Source organism: Monopterus albus, unplaced genomic scaffold, assembly GCF_001952655.1.
Source record: "Monopterus albus unplaced genomic scaffold, M_albus_1.0 scaffold111.1, whole genome shotgun sequence".
Taxonomy (NCBI): Eukaryota; Metazoa; Chordata; class Actinopteri; order Synbranchiformes; family Synbranchidae; genus Monopterus; species Monopterus albus.
This window is the reverse complement of record NW_018127991.1, coordinates 2443050-2453542: the sequence shown is the minus strand read 5'-3', so window position 1 is coordinate 2453542 and position 10493 is coordinate 2443050. Positions and strand designations below refer to the sequence as shown.

The 10493-nt window shown below is 39.8% G+C and overlaps 1 protein-coding gene across 3 annotated transcripts in view; it reads left to right on the top strand.

Annotated features, from left to right (window-relative positions):
* Positions 1-9056, top strand: part of pcdh10b (protocadherin 10b) — a 17581-nt gene extending 8525 nt beyond the window's left edge. Inside the window, exons 4-5 of one of the 3 annotated variants that reach the window (XM_020611291.1) lie at positions 2968-3330; positions 6425-9056. In XM_020611291.1, the coding sequence (XP_020466947.1) occupies positions 2968-3330; positions 6425-6444 (383 nt within the window). In that variant the 3' untranslated portion in view covers positions 6445-9056. The remainder of the gene's footprint in view (positions 1-2967; positions 3331-6424) is intronic. The other 2 variants (XM_020611290.1, XM_020611292.1) reach the window with 2 other exon arrangements.
* The last annotated feature ends 1437 nt before the right edge of the window (positions 9057-10493 follow it).

Sequence of the window (10493 nt, the reverse complement as noted above, 5' to 3'; positions counted from 1 at the left end):
CTCCTTATGGTTTTTACGCCCCCCCCCCCCACACCCACACAGACGCTCCCATCTCACCTTGCTGCCATGATGAATTCCTTCTTAGGCCTGTGGTTCACGTTATCACTGCGGTAACAGCTCGCTGATCAGTATTTCATTTTTCAGACTTCTGCATACCAATTACCAAATGAAGGTTATTATCCAGATTTTATGTTTGCCCTGCACAAACGCCATGCAGAATGCTAAGATGAGATGAGGCACTAGAAGTAACGAGGGTCAGCATGCTTCAAGATTGCTTTACCCTCCTTCTGTCTCCTTGTTGGCCTCTCTACTGGTTTTGGACTTAGCATGAGACATGTTGATGCATTTTTGTTTGAAGTGGAGGAAAGATACTGTACTCTGCAGCCGGATGAAGCTTTATGCCTTTTGCCAACTGCTCTGAGAAAATTGTTGGAAAACTACAGTACAGAGAAGAGAGATAAAGGCATTAACAACAACCTTTATTCACATTTGAAGCACGATTCAGGGTCTCTGTGTGTGTATGAGGCAAGATGTTCAATTTTATAGCTGAAATGATTTTTTTTTTTTATCCTCCTGACTCGATAAAGACTGTCTAATGTGCCAGGGGAACATGTAATTTTGCCAAAATGTCAAGAAATATCAAGATGTCTTGATCTGTCTTTGTGGCTGAAAACACCGTCCCTCTCCCACTGTTTTTCTCTTTTTTCCTCCCTCTTTCTCTGACTCTGTGTGTGTGTCTTATCGCTCTGACAGAGTCTAAATGCCACATTTCCTATTCCCATTTTAAGAATTAACTCAGCATCCATTTTAAAATGGAAACAGAGCTCTGCGTCCTCCTTCGACTTTTTTTGTTTCTGCCCACAATACAGTGTTCCTTGCATGCCCAGGTGCACGGATATAGTATGTCAGCACCCAGTGTGTGTTCTAGCTGCTCCCCTAACTGTACAGTAAGTTGTTTCCTCCTGTGTAAGAGGCCGTATTACAACATAATGTGATGGTGTATTTATGCATGTTGTTTAATATTTAATAAGAAACCCACTCCTCTCAATAGGAGACTGGGCACGTTTCCAAGCTGTTAGTGATGGCAAGCTAAATTAATCTGCTTTGTAACACTGCTGACTGCTACACTCACACACACACACACACACACACACACACACACAAACACACACACACACACACACACACACACACACTGCTTACTGAGACACAGCAGTCTTAGCCTAATCAGTCTGTATTCAGAGGGATTAGCAGCAGATAGCCGTAGCTGGACAGTACAGATTTGAGCCCCAAACTGCAACTCAGACACATACGTACATAGCAAGCAGATTTAGGTTTCAAACAACCTGCATACACAGGATCTAGGCCCTACTGCAAAAACATATGGGGCAATGAAAACAGAATTTGGCTTAAGGCTCACACTTGGCCTAAATAGTTATGCTGAATAGCTAATGTTCCTCCTAACTCCGTTACCCTTTGCTCTGTGACATAAGGTGATTTTCTTACAGAGAATTCCCGCCATTAAAAAGACCCAGTAATTACTCCACATGAAAGTGAGCGTGCTCGAACTGGTTTTCAGTTGGACCTGCAGCTAGTCTTTCAAGGAAGACAAAAGGTTTTGAAAAAGGGGTGAGACTGAGGGCCAGTGATGGGGGTGGCAGGGTAATCCAACACTGTTTAGTTGTGGTTTGGTTAATCTAATGTCCTGGCTAAAGGGAGCGCGGTCAGTTTGCCGGCAAAGGCTTTAAAGAATGAACCAGCCTCTCAACTCCGACAAACACGCACATACACACTCATGCTCTCACATATGGGGAGAAAAAAGAAACTTTTACACGTATGTTGTTGCAATGTAAAATGCTGCAGCGCTGAACAAACATCCAAAGACTTTTGATGTTTTGTATTTGATTGACATTATATTTGATGGCCATAATATTCATAAGGTTATGATTCTGGCAAGCCAAACACTGAAGAAGGATTAGTAATATGACAGAATCTAATAATTAAAAAAGGTGTAGATGCCAATGAATCCAATATTTCTAAAATCCTGGATATGGTTCTGCTTGCTAAAGAAATTCTTTGCTTTCCATAATCTACTTTAATAATTGACTCTTTTTATATTGTATGTACAGTACCTTATATGTGTTAATGGCAAAAACTGAGAGTTTATATGAGTCAGGAACAGGGATGTACACAGACATTTTGATGTTCCTCACACTCTCTGTGCATTATGAATGCATTATTTATTATTGATAATTATTTTGTGGCATGGTTTGACTGAGAAAAATTAACTCTACTACATAGAATTGCTGCCACTATATATATATATGTGTACACTCACCAGCCACTTTATTAGGTACACCTGTACAAATGTATGCAATTCAATGCAACACTTCTTCCTTAACATTTGTGTTTATGAAGCTCAAAATGTTTCAGTTCTTGGTGAAATTGTCTTTAATGTATAAATTCAATTATATGTTTATTATTGAGAGCATAGTTAAAAGTGGTGCTGTACTGGATTACGTTATATTCAGAGGTGTTCCTAATATTCTGACCCTCTCATGTATGTAGCTGGGGAGGACAAAAATATAGAGACACCTCTGAATATAATGTAGTCCAGTACACACACACACACACACACACACACACACACACACACACACACACACACACACAGTTTATTGACTTCAACTTTTACAAAACAATTTATCTTTCATTGTGTGTGTTGGCAGAGGAGCTTTCCTGTCCCTTGTGCAGGAGGTTTTGATCTGTGCCACAAACCCTTGACATGAACAATCAAAGAGCACGTGGCATGAATATTCATTGGGCAAATCTCGATAAATACACTGCATCATCTCACGTTTGTTTGTATGAGCATTTGTGCAGGTATCACGTTACCTGTTTGTTCATGAAATGCAAAACACTTCAACGCCTGGCTTGTGTTTTTCTCTTCTCTCCCCTCTTCTACAGGTGCCGATCTGTTCTCTAACTGCACAGAGGAGTGTAAGGCCCTGGGCCACTCCGATCGTTGCTGGATGCCGAGCTTTGTGCCCTCGGATGGACGTCAGGGCCCGGACTACCGCAGCAACCTCCACGTGCCTGGCATGGACTCAGTTCCGGACACAGAGGTATTTGAAAGCCTAGAGCAAACGGCCGATAAGTCATTCTCCACCTTTGGCAAAGAGACATCTCTCAGTCACCAACATCTCCACCATCATCAAAACCACCATCTCCAAAACCATCACCTCAGCCACCGCCACGACTCCCTAGAGAGGAAAGAGTTGGAAGTATTTCTGCCTAGCTCAAGAGCACCTTATAACCCAGCTTATTTAAGTGAGTATTGTGTTTTACGCAGGTCTAAGTGCGCACCCCGCTCTCTGATCTAGTGATAGAATTAGATGAAAAAGCATTCCAATGCAATTTTCTCCCTGGATTGGCTGGATGTGTGAAATTCATTTCAGCTCTGACCCTAGTCTCTCTGCCCTCTTGTCACAATGTTTAACTAACTCTTCCCTCTTTCTCAAGCATCTCCATTATCTCCAGCTGTGATAATCTTATCTTCCCTCAGTTTAAATTCAGCCTTAGACACACACGTGCAAACCCGCAGCAGTGATCGGCCTGTGGGCTTTTCCAAATTAAACATGCCAAAAGCAATTATGATCTATGAGGTTGCTTTGATGTAGGTGGTGATGTTAGCAATAAGGAAGCTCAGTCTCATTATGGGAAAATGGCTGCTGTAATATAAAAGACGTCAGCCCTCTCGCGAAGCCCAGGAATGAAAAATGGCTGTTGTTAATCAGCGAAGACGAACGACAGGCCCTGAGCTTAGCATCTCATTCTCATTCAGCGGATGTCATTGTGTCAGATCCGAGGATCAAAAATCAGTTTTAGATAATTGAGGAGAAAAAAAAAGAAGGGAAAAGATGCATTTCCCAAGGAATCACTGTTTCTAAACTCTCATTCAAAGGCCACAGAGAGATACATCCTCAATCACTGCAATTTGGTGATAATGCTTAATTATAATTTTGTCAAGTAGCGCCTGAAGAGTCCCCCTCTCTCATCATCTGACACAGCTAGCTTGAATTATCAGACTGTCAGAGCCCTGCTGCTTCCTTAGCGCCATCATTTGAAACCACAGCATGCTGTTAGGAACAGCAGGAAAAATGCTTCATTTTCCCTTTTAATTAATATTTTATTCTTTTTTTTGGCTCTAAAAGATATGTGGAGCAAGCAACCAACTGCTTGTATTAGAATATCATAGTCCTTATAAAAGATGAATGGCACAATGGGTGCTTGTAGCATCATCACAGAGGGTGATCATCAGGTCACAGTTTACTTGATGTGAATTGTGGGGCATTCCGAGCAGGTTCTGATCAAACACATCAGTGACAGGCACAAGATGAACACAGGGAGAATAAAGAACCAGCAATGAAAACAGTAACAAGAATGCAAAACATCAAGTAACAACTTTTAAGGTAATGCTGCATAATTAGAATCATACTGTATATGTCAGTATCATCAAAATGAATAGAAGAAGAACAGAACGTGTCAAATTAACTGATGAAATCATTATAAAAATACATCAGTACTGTGGTTGTGGCATGAATTATTGACAGTAAAAGAGTTTTACGAGTCTCATAGGCTGAAAATGGAACAAGCAATTACAGATGCTGATAGTCAGTGAACTATATTCCAAGCAGGTTAAAATAACATTATACTGACGAGGGAGTGGATATGAATGTATTATAGCAGTAATGTAATTCAGCAATTAAAATTGTAAAAATAAAATAAAATAAAAATCAACCAAGTAACAATTGTAGTTATTTAATAACAGGAATACGTCAGCATCATCTAAAGGAATATCAAAATAATAAAACCATGTCAAATGCATTAATGAAATAATTAGAAAAAGAACTGAAGCAGGTTACGTTAACATTTTATTAATTATGATTAAGAGAGCTGACGTTATATGGAAATGGCTATGTTTTTGATGACAAGCACATGTCAACACCTGGAATGGAATTTAAAAATAAAACTGCATAAGAAATGAAGTCATGAAATCATAAAATACAGTAGCACTGCTATGTTACAGCACTAATGTAAATTAACTTTATAAGCAGTGCACGGAATAAGAATTAGAATAACAAGCAATATAAGCAGTAAAACAAACTGTCAGTATAATACCTGTGGGAATATAAGGCTGTTTCCTACTGACAAGCAGATAACACCATCTAATGCAATAAAAAAATAACAAATGTGATAATGATTAAATATAGCAATGTTGCTGTTGTGTGACAATGCACATTTTACAATTAAAGGGTTTTATGAACCTAAAGGCAAAAAAGGAAGCATCTAAAAATGTAAACACCACCAAAACTAGAGCTTTCTGCACAGAACGCATTACATTTCAAATTACAGAAAATAGACATGATGTAAAAATGTTGCCTGTAAAACTTCTCCTGCAAACAGAAATCAAGCAACAACTAGTAAACACATTAAATCATTAGCATCCGTGTTTCTCTTCTTTACCCTCTCAACTTTGACTTGACACATACACTGTGTTTGTTGTGTGCTGCTCTGGTTACCATGGATTATGTACTTATGATGCAGCACTCCAAGTGAAGGGCTCCTAATATTTCTGTATTTCCCACGACCACCGTCACTCATCTGTCTGTCAAAGTAGATCACTGTGGGCCTTACGCTAATGAGTGCAGGGTTTGTGGTGAGGGGGTGGGGGTTGGATAATGGCAAAGAAGAAAAAACAGTCAGAGATAAGGCTGGGCGGGGATGAAGAGAGGGGAGGGGGCAGAGGCCTGGAGTGGAGGAAGGGATAGAATGATGATACCAAGAGGCTGAATCCCCCTAATCTGATCAAGTCAGCCACTGATACAAAGAGGCTCTTTTGTCCTGGGAGGTGCAGTCTTGGGCCTGGCCTGGGGTCAGGTCAGTGTGGGTGTACATGGGGGTGGGGGGGCGGTGAAGGGGGTGGATGATAACCAGAGCCCAGTGATTACTGTCATCAAACCCAGGGACACTGAGGGCGCTGAGGAGAAAGGGAGGGGACATGAATGACACAAATTTTTGTTGTTGTCCTAAATAAATTGGCCATGCAATATTCACAGCTCACCCACCCTCCACTAGTCCCATAACAGCCTCCTCCCCACTTCACATACATACAGTAGCCCCACACACATTATCCATGAGCCATTTCACAAGCGGGGATTGAATGGGGATGGCCACGCTGAGAGATGTGACTTCCTACCTCTTGTTGTGCATGTATAATCCTACTAAGTCATTGTGAATAAGGCCACACCAGTGGAATCTTTCTGTTTTGTGTTCTGTCATCCATCTTAGACAAATATGACACTCCCCTACCCACAAACACACACAGCTAACCAGGCTTTGTGTTTTTCTCTACTTCTTACAGCGAGGAAAAGGGTTTGCTAGCTCCTTTCGCGTGGACATACCGGAGACTGCGTGACTTTGCACAATCACTGCCCGACGACCAAGGCTATATAAAAAAAATTCATCAAGTTTTCAGTCCATCATGCCCTCCCTACCCTTATCCTTCTTCACTCAGCTAAAAGAAAAAAAAAAAGAACACTCATGACTGCACCGAAAATGAGAAACACTTCCCTTAAGGAACTACGTTTTCTCTGGATTTCCTTGGAGCACTACTCGGCTTTGGAGGCTCCCTCTCCCTCGGGATTAGGAGACGGTTGGACATGGAGGAGGGTGTTAGGAGGTAAGGTGTGGCAGGGGGTGGAATGGTTGAGTGCAGACAGGCAAGTAAACAGTTAGCCTTACCGGGAAGAGCCCATTGTCTCAGCAGGACTGAGAAACTAATAGAGGAAGAGGAAGGACGGCGATGACAGAGAGAACAAACTGATCACTGATCTCTCCGTGCTTTTCCAATCTGTGTGCCTGTTTACAGCACTGATGTATACATCTTTGAGGAAAATAAAACCAGATGAAGACTGTATGTGTTCAAAAAGACAAATCGAAGCGAGAGCCACCCAGAGAAAACACCACTGAGCCCTTTAGGCGTCTGTACTCGCAGAGAGACGCCAAATTGTACAGGAGAATCTTTGTGCATTTCAAAATGCAATACCACTGTTTTAGATTTTTCTATTTTGTTGTGTGGTCAGGTGTCTCTATTCCAATCTACTTCAAACTTTATATGAAAATATTGTGGGCAGGTTACTTTCTCTATTTATTTTTTTGGTTTTTGTGTTCTGTTCATTTTTTGTTCTCTCTCTTTGGGTTTGGTTTGTTCACCACATCGTGGGCTTGGACAGTGTTTGGCCTACACTTTCTGATTCTGCAGCATCAAGTAGTTTCTATCATGTGTAAGAAGTGTTTACTGTACTCTTTTAAGAAGTTTTGAGCTGAATATAAAACTCTATATATAAATTTATCTATAACTACTTAGGCTATCCATTTGCTGGGTTCCACATTCTGATTCCAAGGTTTGGCTGCTGTTTAAGTTCCCTTGAAGAAGGTTTGCTGTTTTTCCTCAGTGAGAGACATAAAAAGGAACAGAACAGCCTTAGCAGATGTAAAACTCAAGCTCTCATTGTTTGGCTTTTTTTTGTCACTTTTGGATACTGATAAAGATTATGTCTATAAATAAAAAGAAGGTAATAATTTAGATTGAAGTACATGATAATTCTGTGTCATTATAACCAAAACTTTAAGGGTTCATTTTTAATGAGACAACAAAAACATGGCCAAATGCAAAAGGTGTTGTTGACGTTGCAGTTGGAATCAAGTATAAACACATTTCTTTCCGCATATTACAAACACAAACACACCAATATGCCAACAATAAACTGAAAAATGGTGAAAAGGAAGGTGTCATGTGCTTTATTTTGATGCATTTTGTGGTTGTACTAGAAAAAGTCAGACTTGAGGTCATCTGCCACCAAAGTCAAGAGTACATATACTGTATGAGAATAAACTGCTCTGGAGTCACACCCCTTTATAGACCCCGAAAACACCTGGATCACTGTGTGACAGTTTGTCTTTGCTCATTTGGTTAAGTGTACATTTGTCATTTGTCAGAGAAGTTGTAAAATTACAAGACAACATCAACTAAGGCATGCACTGCATTATTACTTCATTTGCTGACCCTGTGTCAACATGTGTAAATACATTGTGGTTATTCAGCAGTCTTCAAAATTCATGTTTTCAAGATGTGCATATAGTAGCTGCACAGTTTGGAGATGCTTGTGCTTTATTTTCATTTTATGCTACTTTTTGCTATCTACCAGCTACAACTGAGAGTTTACATACAGAGCATGCGAGCTTATAGAGGGCATTGCATTGGTACTGTTGGAAGCTGTATGCAGGCAGTCAAATAAATGTCCAGCATCTAAAGTAGTACATGCAGTATGTACTACATATATTCAGAGGCAAACTAAATACATGAACATGTAAGCATTATTTTAATACTAACAGTGTTATATAATTTTTCCATCAATGCTATGGAGTGTCTATAATTTGATATGTGAGGTTTTTTAATCTAAAAACACATATTTCCATTTCACCACCTCAATCTTATTTTTTTCTTTACTGTCCATTTTTGCTACATTTGCTTCTCAGACATTGACATGCAATGTTTAGCTTTCATTCCAGATTTAAAACTTTCAGCATCTCAGTAGGATGGGACACAATTTTCTAATGTGAAGAAATACACTGCTCAAAAAAAGTAAAGGGAACACATCAGATCTAGGATGTCTTAAGTTGTGTTCCCTTTATTTTTTTGAGCAGTATATATTTTGTTAACACATAACTCCTGAATGATGTCACTGAGCTGACATGGCATGTCAAGTCTTCAAGGGAGAACATGTTCACTCATTAACTGTCACTAACAAAGGAATCTGTGCACAAATGTGTACAGACTGGTGGATATGAGGCAGATTATGCGCATGACAAATCAGTTTTGGTGCTTGGTGGTCGGCTCTGGCTTGTTGGCAGTGTCCTGCAGCGTTTACCACACCACAGACACACATATGGCAGACTTTTATTACAGGCTGAGTGTTGTCATTTTGGTTATACGGTGGAGATTTTCAACGCCATAAACCTTTTTATGAATTGAAATTTTATATGCTTCTAATCAAGCTGCAGGTGCAATTTCATTTTTTTGTTTTCCCATATAAAGTAACAAATAAATAAAATGTCATTGCTATTGGAGTGTATTGATTGAGCTCAGTGATTAAAGCTTTTCAGATGACTAATCTGGGCATGAAATTAACACTTGTGATTGCTTCCCAAAAATATGATAACAAGCACTTGTATGTTTTTATATATCCAAAGTAAATGTTTTAGCTGTAATCCAAGATGGATTATAGTATTTACAGATGTGATGAACCAATAACATGGTAGAGTTCAGATATACATACTAAGGCATCTGTTGTCCTCCAGTACATGCTGAATAATATTCAGTGATTTGTCCATCCAATGGCAGCAAAAGGCTCAGGTTTTTGTTCATGCACACTATGAATATTACAAGCAAATAATGAGAAAGGATAAATTGTGCCTATGAATTTGTTGGTCTTTCTTCTTTTCATCTTCAGAATTCCATTCTGATGTTACAAATAGGATGACAAATAGCTAGGAGTGGCTATGTGAACCGGCAGCCTGGGCCCTTTTGTTGCTGTGTAATGAGGGCAGAGCTATCAGAGCTACACCGTTTAGATTGAGGACAAAAGTTGAACAAAGCGCAACTGCAGTATAATCATATCCTTTTTCTTTTTAAATGGAACTTATTATGTTTGACCTCCACTTGATGCTAATCTCTGTCACAAACCAAAACCTTTTAATTTCCATGTGTGTTTATGCGCACCAGGCTCCAAATGAGAAAAACCATTAGAGTATAATGAAAGATAATTTAAGAACAAAAAAGAAAAAGAGAGAGAGAGAGAGTTACAATTACTCATACAAATGGGAGGATTTGAAGAGAGGCGAACAGTGAAATAAAGAGTGCGACATCCCTCTATTTCCGGTGAGCTGGGGGATGAGGGAGGTGAGGAGGTAATTGCGATAGTGACTTTCAAAGTCACTCCCTTTACAAAGGCAAAGCGGATTATAGGAGACAGAACTTTCTCGTGTCAGAACTCTTCCTTTTTTGCAGATGCTACTGGACACAAAAAAGAAAAAGGAAAAAACAGAGACATCACGGTGAATTGGTGCTTGAATTCCCAGCTGATGAGTGGGGGTGGAAATAAACCCGCAGGCGGGTGTGGATGGGCTGCATGAAGGGTGATTTTGGGCTCTTCATAAGAGGATAAATGAGTGACAGACTTTGAACAAATCTCAGAGGCAAAAAAAGGAAACTCAAATTTACACTGCCATTTAGAGATTTTGGCACTTAAAACCTATTTTCTTAAACAGCTTCTGCCTCTAAGTGAAAGGGATCCTACATGCAAGTTTTGGTCAGGACACAAGTGAGTTCTTTGTGTTTTTGTTTGTGTTTGGATATGGCATACAGTGCT